Source organism: Abramis brama, assembly GCF_963993115.1.
Source record: "Abramis brama genome assembly, chromosome: 5".
In the NCBI taxonomy this organism is placed as follows: Eukaryota; Metazoa; Chordata; class Actinopteri; order Cypriniformes; family Leuciscidae; genus Abramis; species Abramis brama.
Window position 1 is genome coordinate 37,756,839 of NC_139967.1, and position 24,741 is coordinate 37,781,579.

At 38.1% G+C, this 24,741-nt stretch overlaps 3 protein-coding genes across 7 annotated transcripts in view; 1 reads left to right on the plus strand and 2 right to left on the minus strand.

Moving 5' to 3' along the window:
• cldn15b (claudin 15b) overlaps positions 1 to 1,221 on the minus strand; it is a gene marked incomplete at its 3' end in the record, with an annotated part of 112,984 nt that extends 111,763 nt beyond the window's left edge. The window contains exons 1-2 of the mRNA XM_084115355.1: positions 1,101 to 1,221; positions 799 to 931 (exon numbers count right to left, since the gene is read on the minus strand). Coding sequence (XP_083971481.1) covers positions 799 to 931; positions 1,101 to 1,145 — 178 coding nt within the window. The 5' untranslated portion in view covers positions 1,146 to 1,221. The remainder of the gene's footprint in view (positions 1 to 798; positions 932 to 1,100) is intronic.
• A 1,032-nt stretch (positions 1,222 to 2,253) lies between these two features.
• On the plus strand, positions 2,254 to 24,286 carry LOC311082830 (uncharacterized protein). 2 transcript variants are annotated; one of them, XM_084113960.1, is made up of 19 exons: positions 2,254 to 2,428; positions 2,515 to 2,567; positions 2,672 to 2,761; positions 3,121 to 3,245; positions 4,201 to 4,344; positions 4,448 to 4,516; positions 15,944 to 16,132; positions 16,755 to 16,851; positions 17,000 to 17,217; positions 17,342 to 17,495; positions 17,821 to 18,029; positions 18,116 to 18,233; positions 19,220 to 19,428; positions 19,545 to 19,659; positions 19,758 to 19,927; positions 21,256 to 21,353; positions 21,583 to 21,725; positions 22,679 to 22,724; positions 24,162 to 24,286. In XM_084113960.1, the coding sequence occupies exons 1-18, from the start codon at positions 2,391 to 2,393 to the stop codon at positions 22,711 to 22,713; spliced, it is 2,274 nt and encodes a 757-aa protein (XP_083970086.1). In that variant the 5' UTR covers positions 2,254 to 2,390; the 3' UTR covers positions 22,714 to 22,724; positions 24,162 to 24,286. The 2 variants fall into 2 exon arrangements, with proteins under 2 accessions (XP_083970086.1, XP_083970087.1); XM_084113961.1 differs by having other exon boundaries at positions 2,264 to 2,428; positions 17,902 to 18,029.
• Positions 22,037 to 24,741, minus strand: part of arhgef15a (Rho guanine nucleotide exchange factor (GEF) 15) — a 42,242-nt gene continuing 39,537 nt past the window's right edge. For 3 of the 4 annotated variants that reach the window (XM_084113956.1, XM_084113958.1, XM_084113959.1), the window contains exon 16: positions 22,037 to 24,721. In XM_084113956.1, coding sequence (XP_083970082.1) covers positions 24,567 to 24,721 — 155 coding nt within the window. In that variant the 3' untranslated portion in view covers positions 22,037 to 24,566. The remainder of the gene's footprint in view (positions 24,722 to 24,741) is intronic. The other variant, XM_084113957.1, reaches the window with a different exon arrangement.

Here is a 24,741-nt window from a genome sequence, read left to right on the forward strand (position 1 = left end):
GACTTTAAATTATGTTTTAGTGGTAATTTCTCAGCCAAAATTTAATTAGATAATTAATCATGTAATAAATTAGATCTTCTTTTTTTTTATTACATGACAGTTCTAATTTGCACCTCTTTGATTTAATCAAATAAAATCATGAGTTCAAATGTGTTGCAATGAGAACGTTTTCCTGGATGTTTTGTTACTCTGACTGCTCTGAGACAACAAAATAATTCATGGAAAGAGAGATAAAAATGAACAGAGCAATAAAACAATGTTTTAAAAAAGGTGATTCAAATTTTTTTTTAACTACGTTTACATTAGTTAAGCTTGTGATTGGTATTGGTCTACCTAAATGTTTAAAGTGGGATAAATCTGCAAAGTTAGCCTGTTAACTGTCAGTGTCCCGGTAAGGGTAGCATGACACTTTGAAAGTTTTTAAACCCCTTTTTCCCAATCAGATGTTTCAGTCATCATCATAAATTAGGTATCATTCCAAGCTTAAATACAAATGTCATCCTGTGAAATTGGACAATAAGTTACCTTGGAAACTTTTTAGCAAGTTCATTACATCTGCTTTAGAGTAAACTCAAAACTTTTTAACCCTTTCATTTCCAAAAAGTGGGTGACAGTTAACAGGTTAAAGATGAATGCCATCTGTCAACTACAATTCCTCACAAATAAAATATCATAATCAGAAAGATATGAAAGCAATTTTTTTATTTTTAAATTACTAATCTTCCATGTCGTGGCATCCCTGGACTGGTTACAAGTTAGGCTAAGTTACACTGTTTGCTAAAATGCAGATGCAGTTACCATCGAGCAGCACTATTCCCTTCTTGATGTCCTCCGACTGTTTGCTCCTGATCAGACACCACGCATACTCGAACTGAGTATCTTTAGACACAGACCCCTTTGATAACTCTGCCTTGTATTTCTTCTCGAATTTCTGAAAATAAAAATAATACAAAGTTGACAACGTGTCTACGACACAGGCTCAAATTATTCAAATTATCATCGGGAGTCAAATAAAAAGCTCTAAGCGCACACATAATAACAATTAATCGGAGGTTACAGAGCATAATTTCAAACAGACATAAGAAAATACCACAAATTACCTCCAGATCTTCTGGGGTAACAACCTCACCAACAACCGCTTCCATTATAACGGAAATAATGATGTGTTTACACCGGAAAGTCACATGATTGCAGAAGATTTTCAGTGTATGTGGATTGACTGTCAAGTCGCCTGACCATAGACTGCCTGACTCGCCTTTTTCATCCAACATCTGATTAACAATCTGATTTTTTTCATTCGTTTCATTAAAGGGATAGTTCACCCAAAAATGAAAATTCTGCCATCATTTACTCACCCCCGAGTTGTTCCAAACCTATTATTTCTTCTGTTGAACACAAAATAAGCTATTTTAAAGAATGTTAGTAATAATCAAACAGTTGACGGTAGCCATTGACTTTCATAGGAAAAAAATACTATGGAAGTCATTGGGGCCCATCAAATGTTTGGTTACCAACATTCTTTAAAGTATCTTCTTTTATGTTCAACAGAAACCCATACAGGCTTGGAACAAGATGATGGTGAGTAAATGATGATATAATTTTCATTGGGTGAACTATCCCTTTGATAGCCTAAGTCAGAAGCATTATAAAGCTCAATAAGTAGCCCTAACTCATGAACATTCATGAACAGTTAATGCATTTTAAAATAGTGATCTGTGGTGCATCATACATATACCATCTAACGTTTATATTGGAGATGTCTCTACAACTCATATAAAATCTTATTTACTGCATCAAAAGGGTTTTATGTCCAGTTTCAGGTTGTTGCAGCCATTATTCAGTTGAACAACATTTTTTACTATAGCCTATATTTTGCATTTACAATAAACAATAGGCCTACAATTCATTACTTTACGTCTTAATAAAATGTCATAAGCAAGTCATAAATATTACAGTAAGTTTTATTTGTAACATTTCTGCTATTATCAAATGCAATTTTTGCTGGATCAGTCAGATTGAAAAGATCTGACTCAAAAGAACACCCAAACAGTCTCGACTTTCGCACACAGAAAATAATTAGCAAATGCGAGTTTTGACGTGCTGTAGAGCGAAACTTGTTCGCAAAATGGAAAATAAACGGGACTGATATGCAAATGAATGTTAATGATTAATGATTAGTGATACGTGATATGCAAATTAATTAACTAGGTCAATCTGACAGGTGCGCTTAACAGTCAAAATGAAGCGCCACGCGACGGCTGATCTATTGAAGAAAAAAAAAAAAAAAAAAAAAACACAGAAGAAGAAAAAAGACCTCGAGTTAATCGGTACAAAATTGTTTTTGAAGAATCCGTTTTTCATTATTCAAAATCTGTATACAGTTGGCAGAAATGATCTTTATGGTCATGTGTTACGTTTCTTTTTTATGGTGAGTTTGGATTTTTCCCCAATAAGAAAAATTTCGCTTACAGGGGATCGTGATTATCTTTCAGATAAGAAAACATTGTTTTTCAGGTTTCTTTTGCTGGGTTTATGTCCTATTTCTGTTCCTGATTCCATACCTATTGGTAAGCAAATATGGTTTAAGCAAATAAGTGTTTTAGTTAATGCTTTTCTATAGACAATTGGACAACAAAGTATTACAAGGTGTTTAAATGTGTTTATTTCTCAGGTATGTTCAGGACAGAGTGCCATGATCGTCATTTCTGGTTGTCTGTCAACTCAAATTTCCTTGGCCACAAATTTAGGGTTGATGTTCAAGGTATTCATTTTTTTTTAAAAAGCATCTCTTTTAAATAACTGGATGTTTTTGTTTCTTGTCAAAATTTAACATTACTTAATTTCTCACTCAATTGTTCCTGGTTTCAATCGTATTGTGTGGGTGAATTAAGGTAATCTGGGGCAGTTTTGTAATTTTGATTTATGCAATTTATTGTAAAGTCAACATTATACCTCAATCAAAGGACAAAACAAATACTATATCATAATGGCTTACTTGATCTTAAGGTAGAGTAGACTTGCTTATTAATGGAGCAAATTTGTGCCCAATGTCCCAGATTACCCTAATTCACCCTGTATCTGGTCATTAAAATGGTGATGTAATTGTCTTCACTCTCACAGAAGACTCTGAGGTCCATGAGGTTTCTGGTCAGTGGGCGGCAGAGTGTGGTTATACTATGGCTCTTGACTCCTGGGGTGATTTACTGCTGCGTGTTTCCTACCTGGCCTGTCTGGTGGAGAACCAGGTAAGATGTACTTTAAATGTTGTTCAAAATTAGGCTTTTCCATTAAACGAGTTGAAAGTCACTACATCTGTCAAATTTGAAAACAACAAAAAGCACCTTAAAAAGTAAGCTCATATAACTTGTGAGCTATACTATGTCTTCTAAAACCATAAGATATATTTATGTGGGGAGTAGACCAAAATAAATAATCTGTTGCAGAGGGAATGTTTTCTGTGAATCTGTAAAAAGATCTACATTTCAGTCTGTTCCTCACTCAAAGACATCTAGTATGGCCTGCCATTATGGTATTATTATTATTATTATTTTCAAGCTTCTCAACCCCTTGTCACTGAGTTGTCATTATTTTTTGTAAAACTATTCCTTACATTTTATATACACTGTAAAAATGTAAAAAAAAAAAAAAAACTTAAGTGCTACAGCAAACCCTGTTTTAATTGGTTTACTGTTTCCTTAACACATACAAGAAAACTGCAAATTGTTTAACATTTCATTCAATTGATTTAAATATGATTTATGCTAGAACCCTCTCCTCCTCTCCTCCCTCTTCTCCCCCTCCCGTCCCCTACTTTTATTCATTATTTGGCCTTCTTCTATCTATATATATATCTCGTCACCTTCCTAAAATAATTGCCTAGTCATTTTTCAGGTTTCTCAGAAAACAAAACAAAAAAGAAAAATAACTTCAGAGGTTCGTTCTTCTTGATGCAGCTCCCATCTTGAAAAGCTTGTAAAATTGCCTTTTAAAATTTTAAAATGGCTTGTAAAATCTTTTGACTTGGGCCAAATAAAACGGCCTAAGTCACACTCTTGACATAGGCCATTACACTACAGGGGTAGAACTGCATGATCTGTTCAACTGAGGATGTGGGGATTTTACCAGAGGTGGCCAGCATCATGAGGAGAAGACTTATGCAAAAAAAACATTTTTGTCAAAAAATTCTGTTTGTGGTTTCAGAGGGAGGCAGAATTTCGGTTGCTGGTGTGGTTTATAAATCAGGACTCAAATGGGGAGGAGAAATCCTACCCTTTACAGCTCACCTGCCCTCTTCAGGTCCCATGGGGGCCTCGGGAGCTTATCTGTGAGCAGAACTACATGGAGGTGAAACAAATCTCTTATATTTTATTTTTATAAATTGCAAATTTCTAAATAAACTGTTGTTTGGAAACACAAACCAGTCCCATGATGCTTTTCTATTCCCTAGGTGTCGGTGCTGAAACAGCTGCCTCCTAATAATCACATGGGTACAGCGTGGGTAACCCCAGCCCCTGTGGTAAGAGACTGTGTGCATTTGGACCATTTGGATTTAATGTATCTGAATTAACCTGTGTCTGTCATGACTAGCAGCACCTGTGAACTGAGTTAACTTCCATTGTTTGATCAGAAAATAAGTGAAAACCTAAGCCACGCCATTGATTGCTGCCTGAATTCAGAGACACTACTTAAAGCCATAAGCTATATTCCTCAACATTGTAGCTTAAATGATTGCTAATTAAACTTGGATAATGCTAAAAACTCTTTGATCGTCAGCTATTTTACACTTAAGACAACCTAATTTTATCTTTATTGATTCTTTTCAAGAATTATTTACTTGCAGCAAAACGGACCATTATCTGCCCGAGCATCAGACTTTTCAACTGTAACATCCGATAATATTTTCATATAATTAAAATTTGGAGGATCGCTTTGTCTTCACACTTGTATCATCGTTGTATATCATCATATTGCCCAGCCCTACAACTTGCTCTATGATAAAGCACTAAAACCTGCATTGAACCAATGCGTATTGTGAATGGCACTATACAAATAAATTTAATAATTCTAATTGTAACTCAAACAGATTGTAATTCTGTTTGGTGCTGCTATTATTGCACAAATTACACAATTCACCTTTTAACAGTGTTAGTTCTGTTAGTACAGTTCCGGCTGTAGTAGAGCCCGTGCAGCAGGGCAATTGGGTGACGGTGAGACATTGTAGTCGCGGGACAAAACACCGCTCTTCTGTTACGATAACCATAACAAATAGAGACACACTCACTGTGAATCCTGTTGAATGTGCCCTAGTTATTGGCGATTCTATTACACGGAAAGTGAAAACAGACACCAGCCACCATAGTCACATAGCCGGGAGCCAGAGCGCCAGCTCCTGATCGATTGCTCCTGTCTGCCTCGCTGTGACTGCTGCTGCTGTGAGTTGGTTTGTGGCTGTACGCTTCATCTAAGCTTCGTATTAACTTTGTATTTCTTTCTGTTTTGAACCATTATTTACTATCATTTCTAGTTGTTTATACTACTAAATACAGCTTACCCAACATCACACATTAACCTGACATCGCTAGCTTCCGTTACTACTAGCACAACATGCTAGTAACTTGCTAGCCTGTTAACGCGCCACCCGTGCGCTCAGTTATTTATTTATTTATTTTTCTCTCGCGCGCCCGCGCCTTTGAGTTCATCAAAAGCCCAAGTGAGTAAGAATCAGTCAACAAACACGGTGAGTAATGACTTCTCCTGTTATTATCACTTGCACTTCATGTCACATGTTTAGCATAGCCTTCTCTGTCGGCATTATAGGCTTTATATGTGATAAATGCAGGGAGACAGTCAGGCTGACGGAGAAGATTTCAGAACTAGAGACACGCATCCAAACTTTAATTGAGGATAGCAAGAGTGCAAGAGCTTTAGATACTATTTTGGATGCGCCTAGCCTAGTGAACCCTTTACACGATTCGGTTCCGGCTGAATTAGAGCCCGTGCAGCAGGGCAAATGGGTGATGGAGAGGTGCTGTAGTCGTGGATAAATAAATAAAAAACGCTCTTCCGTTCCGATTACCATAACAAATTGATTTGCCCCCCTCAGTGAAACACCCACTGAGAATTCTGTTGAATATGCCTTAGTTATTTGTGATTCTGTTACATGGAACGTGAAAATAGAGACACCAGCCACCATAGTCACGTTTGCTGGGAGCCAGAGCGCCTGACATCAAAGCAAATTTAAAAGTGCTGGCTAATGCTAATCGTAAATTCTCTAAGATTATTATTCACGTCGGCACTAATGATGTTTGACTCCGCCAGTCGGAGATCACCAAAATTAACATTAAAAAGGTGTGTGAACTTGCAAGTACAATGTCAAGCACTGCTCTGGCCCCCTTCCTGTTCACAGGAGTGATGAGATAGTTAGTAGATTGTGTTCACTCAATGGCTGGCTGTCGAAGTGGTGTCCGCTAAATAATAAAGAATTCATAGACAATTGGAAAAGTTTTTGGGGCAGACCTGACCTGTTGAAAATAGATGGTATTCATCCCTCCTGGGATGGTGCTGCTCTTCTCTCTAATAATTTGGCTCATAGTCTTAGAGATAAAACATGACAAATTGGGGCCCAGGTCAGGAAGCAGACAGACTGGCTTAACCGACTGTCTGCCAGCTGCCTCAAGTCACCAAGGTCAGATAAATCCCATCACATAGAGCCTCTTTCACCTAGATATCATCATATAGAGACTGTGTCTGTTCCCGAGCACGAGCACACTCAGGCCCTTAAGAGAGCAGCCAGAAGGGGGCTTCCGGTTTGGCAATGTGAGGTGCAGACGCGTGTCGGCAGAGCTCCCGACAGTTTCTGATAAAGTACACTTTAATAGCGCAATTTAAGCAGTCTAAATCATTTTTATAAGCGTTGAAGTGGTGCTTACGACAATCGCACTGATACAGCAAGATGAATAAGAACAAAGCGGCAGCAAATGCCCCACCAATGACGAGAACCAGTTTAGCTAGCAAGTTAGCCACGACGGCTAGCGCAGGGAAGTCTGAAGAAGCTCTTCCAGATAATGACGGTGTTTCCATGTGCCAGTTAGTAACGGAGCTAACAAAGCAACGAGCTTCGATAAAAGATGACATCTCAGCTCTGATCCAAGAGTCGATGGCGCCACTTCAGGCATCGGTGAATGCTTTAACGGAGACTTTGGCAAGTTTCCAGTCCCACTTGTGTGCTACAGAGACACTCGAGGGCGATAACTTCGCTGCGCTGGCTGCGGCCGAAACAACTATCAAAATTCTGAAAGAGCAAAACGCGACACTTCTGGATCGAGTTGATGACTTGGAAAACCGGTCGCTGGGAGCAAATCTCAGGATCTTAAACGTCCCGGAGAACAGCGAAAAAGGCCAATCCACAATCAAGTTCGTGTCCGAGATGTTAATGGAAGTCATGGGTCCCGAAGTTTTTGAAAAACCTGCACATCGATCTTTGGGGCCAAAACCACAGGAAGGTCGGCATCCTCGCCCACTGGTTGTGTGTTTTCACAGATTCAAGGAGAAGGAAAAAGCGCTAAGATGGGCCAGACAAAATGAGGCAAAGTATAAGGACTCTACTTTGAGGATCTATCCTGACATCTCCGCCGATCTCGTCAGAAAACGCGCCGCTTTTAAAAACGTCAAACAGTTGCTGTATCAAAAGGATGTACGTTTCCAGTTGCTTCATCCAGCACGACTACGAGTTCGTTTTGAGGACGAAACACTGCTTTTCAATACGCCTGATGAAGCTCAGCTACGATCTGCGGATTGCCAGACGTGAATAAACCTTGATATTATGGCAGCAATATTAAGAATTACAGAAGAGACATGTTGACTAGGTTGGCCTAAAAACACTACAAAGACTGGAAAACTTACATCTTAGCACAATCTTTCTAAGTGCACTTTTTGTTTTAGGGTGGTCTATGTTCTGCGTTGACAATTGCAATGCCCTATTTTCACAATTCATTTATTAGGCCTAGGTCATAGATCCTGCATTTGATATCAGGTGATAGGTCTGTTTTAGGTCTATTACATAATGCACTTTATTTAGCTGTGCTAGTTAACAGGTTATTCAGTAGTAGGCTAGTAATGATGATGAACAACTTTACCGTTGATTGGCCCGCAATGTAGTAAATTGTATCTATATATTATTATTTAGTTGTTTATTTTTGTTTATTTTTGAAGAAAAAGAAGTTGAAGTTTTATTTATATAGCATTTATTTTTTATTTATTTATCTTTGGTTACATTCACATTTTTTGTTAATTAATACGGCACTGTGTCTGGTAATGTACCTGTGGTCCGCTTATACACTTATTGGTAGGCTTGATTTTACATTTTATGCTTACGTTTTTCTGGTTAGCTACATTATGTCGGGAGCTCTGGGATATAACGGAAAAGGATATGGACTTGGATCATCAGGAGTTGAAAGAGAGTTGTGAGCTGCGGTTTGTCTTTGTTCAACAGACAAATCTAGAATGTATTATAGTTTTCCCTGTTCCCTTTTTTTTTTTTTTTTTTTTTTTTTCTCTCTCTTGCATTTTCTATGGGACGTCAACCACAGACAGGGGGTACATCTTTCTGGGGGTATACGATATTTGGGCACACAGACAATTATCGATAAATAATGGTAGACACTGGTAATAAAGTTACAAGTACTGGAGGGTCAGCTGTGCGGTTTGTTAGTTGGAACGTTAGAGGTTTAAACGGACCAGTAAAAAGAACTCGCATATTTACGCATTTGAAGATCATAACCGACTAAGGAAAACTTGGATCGGCCAGGTCTATCACTCCTGTTTTAACCATAGGGCTAGGGGTGCAGCAGTCATTATTCACAAAAGAATACAGTTTATTGCATCTGGAACGATTTCAGATCCCCAAGGGCGGTACATTATTGTATCAGGTCATCTCTTCAATATTCCAGTAGTCTTGGTCCGTGTTTACGCACCCAATTGGGATGATGTTAACTTTGTTAAAAAAATATTTTCCTTGTTACCGGATTTAAACACTTACCATCTTATATTCGGTGGAGATATGAATTGTGTGATGGATACAACTATGGATCGTTCCAACCCTAAAACGGTACCCCTTTTAAAAATGTCTCAGACTCTTGCTGGTTATATGACACAAATTGGCTGTGTGGATCCATGGAGGTTTTTATTTCCTGATAAAAAAGAATTATCTTGTTTTTCACATTATTCAAGGATAGATTATTTCTTTACAGATAAAAGGCTTGTCCCCTCAATAAAAAAGGTAGAATACTCTGCTATTGTTGAATCAGATCATGCCCCCGTCATTCTTGATATTTGTTTTTCTTATAATTACCCATCGCAGCCTGTGTGGAGACTGAACACTACTTTAATTTCAGATGCAACCTTTTGCCAATTCATATCTAGCGCGCTTGACAACTTTCTACTGACGAATAATACAGACTCTATATCACCATCATTATTATGGGAGACATTCAAGGTTGTAATAAGGGGAGAAATAATATCGTACTCTGCCTCACGTAATAAAGTAAAGAAACGAAAACAGGAGAAACTTATTGAATCTATACAGAAAATTGATCACCAATATGCTATGGCTCCAACACCAGAGCTACATAGAGAAAAACTGAGCCTTAAGACAAGATATGATTTATTATCGACAGAAAAAACAGAGCGTGATCTGGTTTTTGCCCATGCTAGGTTTTATGAACATGGAGAAAAGGCAGGTCGTCTTCTCGCCCAACAGTTAAAGATTAAATCAGCATCCCAGCTTATTCCCAAGATTAAGAAAACATGTCAAGAAATTACAGTGGATCCTCAAGAAATTAATTCTACTTTTCAAAAATTCTGTTCAGATTTGTATACCTCCGAATTTCCACATGATGACACTCTTATGTCCACATTTCTGGCTAATGTAAACTTACCCTCAGTTAAACAAGATCAAAATAGTAATCTGGATAAACCTTTACAACTTCAAGAGATAGAAGATTCAATCAAAGCCATGCAGAGCGGTAAAGCCCCGGGACCAGACGGATTTCCCGTCAAATTTTATAAAAAATTCTCTTCAAAATTGTCTCCCTTACTTCTCAGTATGTTCAATAATTCTCTCGAACAGTTGGCATTGCCATCAAGTCTTACACAGGCCCATATCACAGTTCTCCTGAAGCCAGATAAAGACCCCCTGGATTGTAGTTCCTATAGACCGATTTCCTTATTAAATGTGGATGTAAAAATTTTATCTAAAGTATTGGCCTCTAGAGTAGAGCATATAATTCCAGATGTTATTTCACAAGACCAGACGGGCTTCATTAAGGGGTCACTCCTTCATTAATATTCAAAAACTTCTTAATGTTGTGCATTCCTCTGCATCAGAGAGTAGTCCCGAAGTGATTATTTCTCTGGACGCAGAGAAAGCATTTGATAGAGTTGAGTGGAACTATCTATTTGCTGTGTTAGACAAATTTGGATTCGGCTCAAAATTCACTTCCTGGATACGCCTGCTTTATCATCAACCAAAGGCAGCCGTAATCACAAATAAAATATGCTCACAATATTTATCTCTGTCTAGAGGTACACGGCAAGGTTGTCCCCTTAGCCCTTTGCTATTTATTTTGCAACGCATTCTCATCCTTGGGCGTCATAATACTGACGCTTTTGACATTTCGTCTACATCGAACGCACATGGCACCCTTTAGCGTAATAACTCATATTGATGAGACGCACAGAGCTTTGTTAGGTTATGGGTAGGTTTAGGTCTGGTGTAGGGTTAGGGTTAGACCGCTAGGAGGCACCTTCTGGCCCATTTCTATCTGCGTCTCATATTGACGCTAAAGGGTGCCATGTGCGCTATCATCAGTACTCAGAACCTCACAGTCTATTTGTGGTATTAAAAGAATGAATGTCGAGTATAAAGTTTCTTTATATGCTGACGATTTATTATTATATATAACTAACCCGCTGTCATGTGCCTCTCAGATTGTGAAAATATTTAAAGACTACGGGTTCTTTTCAGGTTATAAACTAAACTTTTCTAAAAGTATATGCTTCCCTATAAACCATATGGCAGATCAGATTATGGATACAGACTTGCCCTTTTGCATATCAAAATCAGGATTTAAATACTTAGGAATTAATATTACTCATTCATACACTGGTCTGTTTAAAGCAAATTACAGTCCCATACTTAAAAAACTTGAATCTGACTTCCAATGATGGAGTGTTATATATTTGTCTCTAGCTGGTAAAATCAATTATGTTAAAATGAATGTGTTACCCAGATTATTGTATTTGTTTCAGAGTCTCCCAATTTTCCTGCCAAAGTCCTTTTTTCAGTCAACTAATAGATTGCTGTCTTCCTTTTATTTGGGGTGGCAAAAAACCAAGAATACGTAGAGAGCTTCTTGAGAGACCAAAAAAAGATGGAGGATTGGCTCTCCCGAATTTGTTAAATTACTATTGGGCAGCAAATTTACAAAAAGTAGTTTATTGGTTCCAGTCTCCACATACAGACTGGTGTGCAGCGGAAGCTAAATCATGCAAGTCAACATCACTTGCCGTGCTAATTACAATGAAGTCACCATTCTCACCATTGCAGTTTTCCTCAAGTCCAGTTGTAATTTCGACTCTCAAAATATATAACCAGTTCAGACAAGCATTTCAACTCACAGATTTTTCCTTGGAAAACCCCATATGTAATAATCATCTTTTCCCGGCTGCCAAGCTAGACTCTACTTTCAAGCAATGGCAACACCTAGGCCTAGTTAAATGTAGTAACTTTTTTATTGATAATACTTTTGCTAGTTACAATGATCTTGTTAAAAAATGTAGTCTTCAAAACACAGATTTTTTTCGATTTCTTCAGGTTCGTCACTTTATCCAAGCCCACTGCTCTGTTTCCACAATTGCCCTCTGAGTCACGTTTAGATTTAGTTCTGAGGGTCCCTTCACACCTTAAGGGATTTATTTAAAAAATATACAACCTGATCATGTCGTTCCAAAATGTATCAATAGAAAAGATCAAAACAGAATGGATAGGAGAGTTAGGAATCGACATATCTGAAGACACCTGGGATAGAGCTGTTGATCGAGTAAATGGGACTTCATCTTGTGCAAGACTCAATCTGATTCAGATGAAAGTTCTCTAACCGTATTCATTATAGTAAAACAAAATTGGCTAAACTGTACCCAAATATAGATGAAACGTGTGACCGCTGCAAGGCTTCAAAGGGAGATCTAACCCATATGTTTTGGTCATGTCCTAAACTGAGACAATTTTGGTTTTCAGGCTTTGAGGTCTTAAACTCAGCTTTTAAATTAAGAATTCACCCTAACCCAATAATGGCTCTGTTTGGAGTCAGAGGTGACGACTTCCAAATAGATAAAAATAAAGAGAATGCCCTGGCTTTTGCCACATTAATAGCTAGAAGAAGGATTCTCCTGGAGTGGAAATCACACAATCCAGCTAATATGTCATCATGGCTTAGTGATCTAATGATGTTTCTAAAAACTGAAAAAATTAAATATTTTCTCAGGGGATCAACCAGAACATTTTACAAAACATGGGACCCTTTAATAAACTATTTTGAGAAGAATATACTCCTCCCTCTTTAAAGTAATTTGAGGACCCCCCTCCTTCCTTCCTTTTATTTTACTTTTTTTTATTATTTTTTTATTTTTTATTATTATTATTATTATTATTATTATTATTATTATTATTATTATTATTATTATTATTATTATTATATTATATTATTTTTTTTTTTATTTATTTTTTTTTTTTTTTAGCATTTGGGGTTGTTGTGTTGGGATGGGAATCTGTAGGTGAAAAATTTGAAAAAGCAAAAGCCTTTAATAGTGTTTGTCACTGAATACTTTCAATGTACCTTGTTCTGATAAAAATAAATAATAAAAAAAATAAATAAATAATAAGAGAGCAGCCAGAAAAATGGAGCGCAACTGGAAGAAAACAAAACTAGAGGTATTTCGCATTTCATGGAAAGAGAGCTCGACTGCATATAGAGAGGCCTTAAAAGCTGCTTATTTTTCAACCCTATTAGAAGAAAATAAACAAAACCCTAGGTATTTATTTGAAACAGTGGCTAAACTAACGAGAAATAAAGCTTCAAGCCCAGAAGTTTCCAAGCAGCACAGCAGTAATGATTTTATGAACTTCTTCACTTATAAGATTGATAATATCAGGTAGAAAATTATAACTATGCAACCATCTACTACAGTATCGCATCAGGGAGTGCATTGTAGTCTCCCTAAGGAAAAGTTTGATTCATTCATTGCTATAGGAGAGGAAGAATTTTCTAAACTCGTTAAATCATCTAAATTGACAACATGTATGTTAGACCCTATACCGACTAAGCTACTGAAATAAATGCTTCCAGAGGTCATAGATCCAATTAATATCATTACTTCATTTGTCATTAGGATGCGTACCAAAAACTTTTAAGCTAGCTATGATTAAACCGCTTGTTCAAAAAACGCAACTTGATCCTACAGAATTAGTCAATTACAGGCCGATCTTGAATCTATCTTTTCTGTCAAAGATACTAGAAAAGGCAGTATCTTCACAACTATGTTCCTTTTTAGAAAGAAATGATATCTGCAAGGATTTTTAGACGGTACCATACTGAGACAGCTCTCATTAACAAATACCAATGATTTGCTTCGATCGTGGTTGTATCTCTCTATTAGTGTTACTTGATCTTAGTGCTGCATTTGACACTATCGACCACAACACTCTTTTGTCACTCTTTTGACTCAAAAATCATGTTGGCATTATTGGAATTGCATTAGCATGGTTTAAATCATACTTATCTGACCGTTATCAGTTTGTAACAGTAAATGAAGAGATGTCTTATCGATCAAAAGTTCAGTATGGTATACCACAAGGCTCAGTACTAGGACCATTGCTGTTCACTCTGTACATGCTACCCTTGGGAGATATCATTAGAAAGCATGGCATTAGTTTTCACTGTTATTCTGATGATACACAGCTCCGTATTTCTTCACACCCTGACAAAACTTACCAATTCACAAAATTAATGGAATGCATAGCTGATATAAAAACTGTACGACTAGCAATTTCCTACTACTTAATTCTGAAAAAACACTTGTCTAACACTTGATGGCTGCTCTGTCAAGTCCTCATCGTCGGTTAGGAACCTGGGTGTGCTCTTTGATGCCAATCTTTCATTTGAAAGTCACGTGTCTAGTATCTGTAAAACCGCATTTTTTTCATATTAAAAATATATCTAATTAAGTCAAGTCAAGTCATCTTCATTTATATAGCGCTTTTAACAATGTAGATTGTTTCAAAGCAGCTTTACAGAGATAAACGCATAATTTAATATAACAGAGATTGTTTTGGCTTTATAGCGGTTCTTTAATAGTTATTTTCCAGCTGAAGTTAGTTTTGATTGATTCGCATCCATCGCAATGATCATTTGTTATTAAATTAGGGGCCACTAAGACGACACCATTCTCTCTACATAGACTTTAAACGCGAACCTGTGATAAACGCTGATGGCGTTCACATGCGAATTAAGAATTGGTTCTATAGTTATGTGCGTTTGAATATATGTGCGCAGGCATATAATTAACGTCATATGCTCTCAATGAACATCAAGGCTAGATTATTGTGGCGTTTTTAAGCCCCCAACGGCGCCTTCCAGGCAGCGAGGGGATGGGTAGGTTTAAGGTTGAGGGTAGGGTTAGCTGCCTCTAAGGAGCCATTGGGGGCTTAAAACACCATCGAGCGATTATTGTAATGCTATTACGGGTGGTTGCCCTGCACGCTTAATAAAAAAACTACAGCTGGTCCAAAATGCAGCAGCTAGTTCTTACCAGAACCAGGAAGTATGACCAAATTAGCCCGGTTCTGTCAACACTGCATTGGCTCCCTATTAAACATCGTATAAATTTTAAAATATTGCTGATTACTTACAAAGTACTAAATGGTTTAGCTCCCCAGTACTTGAGCGAGCTCTTAGTGCGTTATAGTCCTTTACGTCTATTGCGATCTCAAAATTCCGGCCAGTTGATAATACCTAAAATATCAAAATCGACTGCTGGCGGTAGATCCTTTTCCTATTTAGCACCAAAACTCTGGAACAGTCTTCCTAACATTGTTCGGGAAGCAGACACACTCTATCAGTTCAAATCTAGACTAAAAACACATCTCTTTGGCCTAGCATACACAACACATTATAGACTTCTATAATTCAATGTTAGGCTGCATAGATTAGGTCAGCTGGAACACTCCCTATAAATCCTGATTTACTTGTTACATCAGAAGAAGGATGGCAATCAACCAGTCCCTCCCCTGTGAAGGCCTCCTGCCCTTTCCTTTACCTCAGTACAGATAAAATGTATGCAACAAAAAACATTTCTGTATTATAAATTAAGGCCAGACAAGTAATTTATTGAAGGTTGATTTGTAAAGGACTACACGCCTGCGCACATATATATTCAAACGCGCTTACCTTTGGACTGAGCACGTAATGCGCATGTCTGCGTTTTCGCGGGTTTCCGTTTTTGAGGTTTGCGCAGAGATAACAGACAATTGTTTGCACCTTCAAACCTATTTCAGGGAGTGCGTTCTCAAGACACCAGGCACTGTTTTTTTGCGGATGGGCGGCCGGAGCGCGTTAAGGATTTTGCTATTAGAACCGTGTTGTGTTAGAGGCCCCTAAGTTAATAACTAATGATCTTCGCAGCGGAATTGAATCAATCAATCAAAACTAACTTTAGCTGGACAATAACTTTATCCTAGAGCTGTTGGAAAGCCTAAACAATCTGTTACGGTAATTTCCTATTATCTCAGTAAAGCTGCTTTGAAACAATCCATATTGTGAAGGTGACTTGACTTGTAAGCCACAAGCCCTCCCCAGCTATCAATACATATGTTTTTTGTTCGTCTTAGGAGCTGGATGAGGGTCTGAGGGAATGGAGGGTGGTGTTCCGCATACCTGCCCTTCATCAGGAGGGTGGCATGAGGGAGGAGACTGTGCCAGTGAGAATGGCACACCTGCTGGGCTACCACATTAACACCACCGACAGTCGCATCCTCCTGCGTTGTGCCTACAGATCCAAGCTGGCGTACATGCTACAGGTAAAGGATAAATCCGAGGACTAGGTTTCAAACATTTTTTCTACTTTTTTTCACAATGATCATGTGAAGGATGGAATTCATTACATTACATTACATTGGTTTTTGGCAGTTGGAGTTGACAATTCACAGAAAATTGTAGTGTATGATGGACACAGACTTTTACATCTAGTTAGAGGATGTCAAACATGTTTGATTTTGAGCCAATTTTAGAAAACATCTTGTTGTGTAGTATATTCCAGCCTTAAGCTTATCTTGAATTCTTGACATTGCTTTAATTCCAGTTGTAAATGAAATTGAAGAATACTCCACCCACAAATGACAATTATCATTTACTTGCCCTCATATTGTTCCACAACTTTATTACTTACTTTATTCTGTGTAACATAAAAGAAAATATTTTGAAGAAGAAACATTGATATTTTGGAATTCAGTTTGTCCCAATGTTGTTTCAAAATCATATTTTGTTTTCCACAGAAGGAAGGTTATGGACCTGTTATTAAAACAATGACACAAGGGTGATAAAAGTAGTCCACCCAAAAATAAATTCCTTGGTATAAAAGCCTAAATTTTTTATTTCATTGTGAGCTGTTATACAAATCGCATTTTGTCTGAATGGTTTCAGTTGGGTGAGACTGGCGTGGAAGTGGTCAGTGCCACCATCTTGTACAAGCTTAAATGGACCCTGTTGACTATGGACATGTCAGTGGCCTGCACTATGAGTATGTTGTTCTTGCTGTTTCCCATCTCCCATTTGAATCCTCCTCGTTGATATTTATAGATCATAAACTGTTGCTTTAGGATGTACTATGTTTCTGAACTTGATTCTTTAATGCAAACGTTCACCCACCTCTTCAAATCCTCTTGTAGATCAGGCCCGAATGGATGGTTCAGATGTGTTGTGGTCTCTCCCACGCAACCTCCCCCCTCTGGTCCATCCTCCCTTCATAGAAAAGGGCCTTAAGTTGGGTGTTGGTGGACGTTACCTGTCTGAGTGTGTTGCCCAACAGCGTGGTTACATGATTCATGACAACAATGGAACTTTGGAGATCCGTATTCCTTTTGGTGCTGAAGGAGGATTCATCAAGGTATCCCCAGAGATCATATGCCCTCAGTGTGGTTGAAATGAATCACTTTTTCCTTTACCCAAATATAACATTTTTTAAATGTAATGTTTCTATTATCGACTGTCTATCTCCTCCCCTCGGCCAGAGTCACGTGATTGATGGACATTACTCTCAGTCATATTTTGTTGACGTCTTCCTGTTGCGTGAATGGGAGGATACAGCGTGGAGTCTGACTCAGCAACGGACATTCAGAAAACTTTATATTTATCACCAGCCCCGACCAGTCATGCTTATTAACAGTGAGAAACACAAGCCAAACCACCTACACATTCTTCTCTAGTTGCTACGTTACTTTTCTCACATAGCCAGACTATCTACATGAGGTCTGGTCCACTTTGCGTTCTGGCAAGGAACCATCTACTTGCAGAGGACAAGGCCATTTGACACTCTCTCTCTCTCTCTCTCTCTCTCTCTCTCTCTCTCTCTCTCTCTCTCTCTCTCTCTCTCTCTCTCTCTCTCTCTCTCTCTCTCTCTCTCTCTCTCTCTCTCTCTCTCTCTCTCTCTCTCTCTCTCTCTCTCTCTCTCTCTCTCTCTCTCTCTCTCTCTCTCTCTCTCTCTGTGTAGAGACTGTACCCTCACAGGGAGAGTTTTCCATCTCCTTGTGCTGTTTTCCTCATGATGTTTCTCTGGGTAATGTGACTGTAGCAGGTCAGCTGGTGCTATGGGAGGAAATGGAAAGAAATGGTGTTCATCTCTCTCAAAACCCTGTCCCGAACAACACATACATGTATCTGTTTCAGATGCCCTTCTATCATCCACTCGTCTCACAGAAGGTGATGCACCACATACATTTGTTTGTCAAAGTCCTTTTTATTGATGTTTTTATAAAGCATGCTTGCTTCCTTCTCTGGTGGTTTAGTATTTGGGAGACCGTTTAAGAAGATACACTTTCTCTGGGGTCTTCTCTTTCATTCTGTCTCCTAATGGAGAGATCTACAACTATCCTGCTACTGCTGAGGCAGACCTGCAGGATGTAGGTATGTAATGTCCACCCACAAAAAGTTTAACACAAATTTTCACTGTGCAATTAGCCCATTTTTTTGGCCAAGGCTATTTACGCTTGCTCTGCCAACCATTGTATTGAGTCAGACAAAATTACAAAAGAAACTTACCTGGTAACTGGAAAAGTTGCAGGGAATAAGAATAATGGATTTAGCTTTTGACATGACTGACCTGAGTTTGAATCCAAGGTAGGTTTTTGGGTGGGATTTTTTGGGATAAGGACAAGTAAGGTCCCAATAAGGCAGCATCCATTTATGATTATAATAAAAATAATAATTTACACAATGTTATTCTTGCATACTGTTTCATGTACTACAATACACTGATGTTCAAATAGCATCAACCGCTATTTGCAGGAAGTATAAATGGCATCTTGCACTATTTGCAAATTGCAGTATTTTCTTTGGACTATACACATACTAGTCGGACACTATTTTCACTTTGTGTAAAGGGCATCTGTCACTATTTTCACTTACAAATAGCCTCTCTCTTAAAGTCAAATGTAATCATAAGCTAATCTCAAAATGAATTTCCATGTGTCATACTGTACATTACAATGTTGTGATGCCTAAATTCACTTGTAGCATATAAAAATGTTTTACTTTAGTTACTTCCTGAACAAGTGCGTACCAGAGTACAAGTTGATTTTACATTCATTTTATTCATTTTTCATTTTTACATCGATTTTACGCCACAGAACTACTTCATCCGAACTCAGTACACCTCCTACGTGTAGTCTCTGGATCGGTACCACTGTCCGTTTGGCAGTTCTCACGTTACAAATTTTTCATGTGGACCATACTCCGTTTCAAACTAAATTGCCAGTGTGAAAGTCCCTTAAAATGGTGCATAAATGCAGCAACAAGTCCAAAGTGAGCCACTAAGGCAGCACTGAATGTATCCTTCATGAATAGAGCAATTACCGAATACATTTATTTTTATCTGTGTCCGTGTGTCCTAGTCTTGCCAAAGCTGGAAGGGGAATGTACGGTGCGAGGTGTGCGTACATTGGCTTACTATGGTAATCTAGACTCCTCTGAGTGGAGTTTGTATGTAGGAGGAATGAAGCTTAACTGGGAGCTGGTGGAGCTGGGGGGATTCTCACTAGATCCGCAAGAGCTCTACCTCAGCCTGGAGGTGCCACTTTACGCCCCTGGCATGGCCTATGAGGTACATGAAAGGCCTGAGACCAGCCATTATTCATTGAAGTCATGTAAGATGATTGGTATCAACTTTAATGATTTAAACACTGAAAGATCAATATACGGCTTTCCTCTGTTTCTCAGGGCTTGGGACTGCAAGGTCTGTTAGTGAGTGTGCTGGTGAGTTTAGTTCATCTGGAAACAGCAGAAGAACAGACTCGTGTGCAGCGCTGTGTGTTCCCTGTGAGAGAGTTATTGGGTAACTTATACAAACCACTGTACTCTTGATGGAAACTTGATCTATACATACTGTAACTTTATCCAGAAGATCAAAAAGCATGTTTCTTCTCTGTGCAGTGTGTCTTCCTGATGGAAGAATGGTGGTGATGGTCGACACAGCTGGTGCTTCTCCCCCAGTGAACCCCAATCACACAGCCCTCTTGGATCCTGCCTGTAGACCACTGGAGACTGACCACTCCAGAGCCATATTCAGCTTCTCCATAGACTCCTGTGGCACTGTTGCAACAGTAGGAGTTTGTCAGCCTCAGTGTATAGAGAAATATTGAGAAGTTTCTAGTTTAAAGGTGGGGTAAGTGATATTTGAAAAACGCTGTTTGGAAGTTAGTTGGACCGGCACATGAACCACAAACGTGTAGCCAGTCAGCATTAGGTATGACGGTGGAGGAGAGAGAACGAGCAAGAGGTAGATTTAATGAAAGACTGCAGAAATGGAGATGAGACACAATACAAAAGTGAAAAGCTCAGAAGAAATCACTGGAAAATGAAGGTTATGACTGGGCAAGAGCTTTAGGACCTGCGTTAATATTAGAAAAGCTTTACAGCGCTGGAGAGAGCTAAGCGGGAAGGCCTGAAAACAGACAAGGAGGTTGCTTTGATTCCGCTCCACACAAGAAACACTGGGTTTGAGTGTCATTGTTTGTCTGGAGCTGCTGTGCTGTTGGCAACTAACAACCAACTCTTAACTGTTTGTAATTACTATTGTGTACTGTACGTAAATGTTTTGTGCTTCCTTGTCATTCATTCATCTGCGCTTTATTTTTCGTGAAGCATTATTTTGTTGCACTTCTGCTATGATAAACAGACATCCACTCTTGGATTGCGTGCGTAACGGAGGCCAACTGGTGAGAGTCGTGCTGACGACTGCTAGAGAAGGGTGGATAGGATTGGAGGGGGAGCAATGAAAAGAGAGGTGTGTCTGTTTGGGTTGATTTCATATATTAACCATATCCAACAGCGTTTTTGAAAGATCACTTACCCCACCTTTAAGCAATACATAACAGCTGTATTTAGCCTTAAGTACATTCAAAATTTCTAGAAAGTTTAGATCTTTTCTACATGGAAAAACTTGTTTACAATATCCGTTTAATCAAAATATGGTTCCACTAATTATCAATTTTAGGCAATTTCAGCAGTAATACATATTGAGATAATCAGATAATCAGCATTTTTTTTTTTTACACTTTTTTTTAAGGTGCCCTTGTTACCGTTTAATTATATATTTAAGTACTGTGTAATATTAATTAACATGTACTTACTATAAGATTAGTAATTATAAATATTTAATAAAAAATTTTTTTTATTATTATTATTATTATTATTATTATTATTATTATTTAATTTTTTTTATTAATTAAATATTTATAATTACTAACCTTATAGTAAGTACATGTTAATTATATTATTATTATTATTATTATTATTATTATTATTATTATTATTATTATTATAGATACATGTTATTATATATATATCTCGCCCAATACTATTTACTGCAGTTTTCCTTTTTTGGCTTGCAGAACTTTATAATTTAATTCTAAACATGTTTTAAATGCAGCATGATGGTGATCAGGTGATTTACAGGAATGAGGTGAGAAACATGCCCCCTTTTCCTCCACAACTGAGACCTCTCAGCCAACCTCAACTACATTACAGGTATAAAACCCCTTTCTAATAAATGAATCACGAGCTCATAGTGCACAATTTGACTGAATACAGTCTTCTGTACAGGGCATTGTAGAGAATGTCAAATTGAAAAACTAAATGGGGCTTATGAGGGTGTATTTCCTAAACAGTGATGTATTTTGCCTGTGTAGCCCCAGCTCCTTAAGCAAATAAACCTTCAGACAAACCTTATTAAATTCTGTATTTCTCGTGGGTTCAGGGTTCCCCTTGGCTGTGTCCATCCGGAGAATGGAAATCGCACTCTTGCCATCTACCTGCCGTCCCATCCTCCCACACCTCTACCTATGAAACAAACGCTCAAAACGGCCTCACTCTCACACACAAGGCATCTTGAGGACAGAGGTGAGGAAACGATCGGTCATTCACAAGATTCCAATCTTAACAGGTAAACAACCTACTGAGGTACTTGGGACTCTCTTGGTAGACCGTAGTAGCACAACATATCACAGGTGGTTTGACACCAAAGTATTGTTGTGTATATTTGGACACATTGCCTTTTCCCCTCCCATCTGAAAGCTGATTAGTCTGTTTATTTTGATATCCTAGTTATTTTGCTATACGCTGTTATTTGGTTCGTTTTTAATTTAAAACTTTTCTGTGTTGTGGGACATTTATTCTGCTTTCACAATGGAAAAAAGACAGACAAAATGCACTTTATGGTCTCAGTTTTTGTGTATTTCTTGGATGGAATTGCAGGGATTTGTTATAGAAGCTAAATTACTGTACAATTTTGTAAAATTAAAAACAACCAAAAGGCAACATTTAAGCAATTTTTATAAACAGGATCAGAGTAAAATCATTTACATTTTTTGAAGGGTTACAAAAATAGTTGACATTTTCAAGTGGTAGTTCAAATAATTTACATTTGTAGAGGTTCAGCTAACAAGGTTTGGGAACCCTGGGACTGTTGCATAAACATAGCTGCTAAGTTAAGACTGATTAGCCTTAACTAATTGCTAGTTGGTCAGACTATCTCTTAAGACACAGTCTTACTTTTCATATTTAAATGAAGCCAATCTACCTTTTTTTCATGTAACTGATTTATAAAAAATTTGGATCCGTCTTGAAGAAAAAGAAATTAGATGACTAACTTAAGACTAGTCTTAGCAGTTTATGCAACCGGCCACTGGTTATGAATATTATAATGCATATTTTTAATTGCACCCTAATTTTGGTACTAAGGTATTAAGATTAGTACCAACTAATGAACTCTAAGTATGAACTTTATACATTCACATACTTGATCACATGCTTGATGTTTTGCATTAATTTATTTATTCAATATACTCTTACAGAAAAAAAAAATCCCTCAATACCAGTTGGAGGATGACACCCATGAAGGTAATCATGTTTATTATTTAATAATGTATATTTGGGTAAATCTGCTCCTTTTTAAAGAATTACATATGAGTAGTAAACATTGTATTGGGTGACCTGTGAATAGAGCATTTCTACACTCACCAGCCACTTTATTAGGTATACCTGTTCAACTGCTTGTTAACGCAAATATCTAATCAGCCAATCACATGGTAGCAACTCAATACATTTAGGCATGTAGACATGGTCAAGATAATCTGCTGAAGTTTAAACCGAGCATCAGAATGGGGAAGAAAGGTTGATTAAGTGACTTTTGAACATGACATGGTGGTTGGTATTTCAGAAACTGCTGATTTACTGGGATCACACACTTATCTCTAGGGTTTACAGAGAATGATCCAAAAAAGAGCAAATATCCAGTGAGTGGCAGTTCTGTGGGCGAAAATGTCTTGTTGATGCCAGAGGTCAAAGGAGAATGGCCAGACTGGTTCGAGCTGATAGAAAGGCAACTAACTCAAATAATCTCTGAATGCTCAACACATCAAACCTTGAAGCAGATGGGCTACAGGAGCAGAAGACACACTGGGTGCCACTCCTGTCTGCTAGGAACATAAAACTGAGACTATAATTCGCACAGGGTCTCTAAAATTGGTCAATATGCGAAAATGTTGCCTGGTCAAATGAGTCTCGATTTCTGCTGTGACATTCAGATGATAGGGTCAGCATAAACATGAAAGCATGGATCCATCCTGCCTTGTATCAATGGTTCAGCCTGCTGCTGATGGTGTAATGGTGTGGGGGATTTTATTTTGGCACAGTTTGGCCCCCTTAGTACCAAATGACCATTGTTTAAATGCTACAGCCTACCTGAGTATTGTTGCTGACCATGTCCATCACTTTATGACCACAGTGTACCCATCATCTGATGGCTACTTCCAGAAGGATAATGTGCCATGTTACAAAGCTCAAATCATGTCAAGCTGGTTTCTTGAACATGACAATGAGTTCAGTTTTCTCAAATGGCCTAAACAGTCACAGATCTCAGTCCAATAGAGCAACTTTGGGCTGTGGTGGAACATGTGATTTGATCATGGGTGTGAAGCTGACAAATCTGCAGCAACTGTGTGATGACCAGAATCTCTGAGGAATGTTTCCAGCACCTTGTTGATCTTATTCCATGATGAATTAAAGCAGTTCTGAAGGCATAAAAGATGTCAAACTCTGTACTAACAAGGTGTACCTAATAAAGTGGCATGTTGGCAGTGTATGTTGGCATTTATAATCAAAAACCTTTGCATTAAGCTGCATCCAAGGCAATGCATCTCAGAGTAAAGTCCAAGACTTGTTTTATCCATTTTATCCAAAGTGTTATATTTGTCAACATTGGGGTAAACATGAAAAAGGAGCTATCTGAAAATGTCTAATTGTGTGTTTCTCTGTGTTGGATTATTACAAATGTAGCAATAAAAACTTGCCTGCACTGTTTCTATGGAGCTGAAGGTGGACCCTGACAGCATAATGAAAGGGGCTCATCCCGTCACCTCATGACAACAACAGTTCTGTCCAATAAAAGTTTATTTTTGATGAACAATCCATGCTTCCGTTCTGACATTTGTAAAAATTCTTGATTTTCTTAATTTTCTAAAGATGACATTAGTAAAGGTGTTACTTATTAACCCCAACTTCCCAGTTCAATAGGAAAGGTCACACACCAGGATGAGTTGTTTTTAGACCATTTCATGTTGTAGTCTTTAACAGTCAGTTTTTTGCATTTTAAAAATGGGGCATAAAAGAGTGACCTGAAACTATTGGGGATTGGGATGGGTAGCAATTGCCACTGGTACTTTTAGGATAGGTCAGTAGGAGTCATCTTGTAGGAGTGTTTTCACTGGTTGTTTGTGCGATTTGGTACTGCTCTCTCACGTTCCGTCGTCTCTGGTGATCAGTAGTTACTTCTAGCACGTTCTCTGCTGGAAACCAGCCCTTCTTTCCATCATAGAGACGCATGCCTTCATACCAACCTCAAGGAGTGGAATGAACA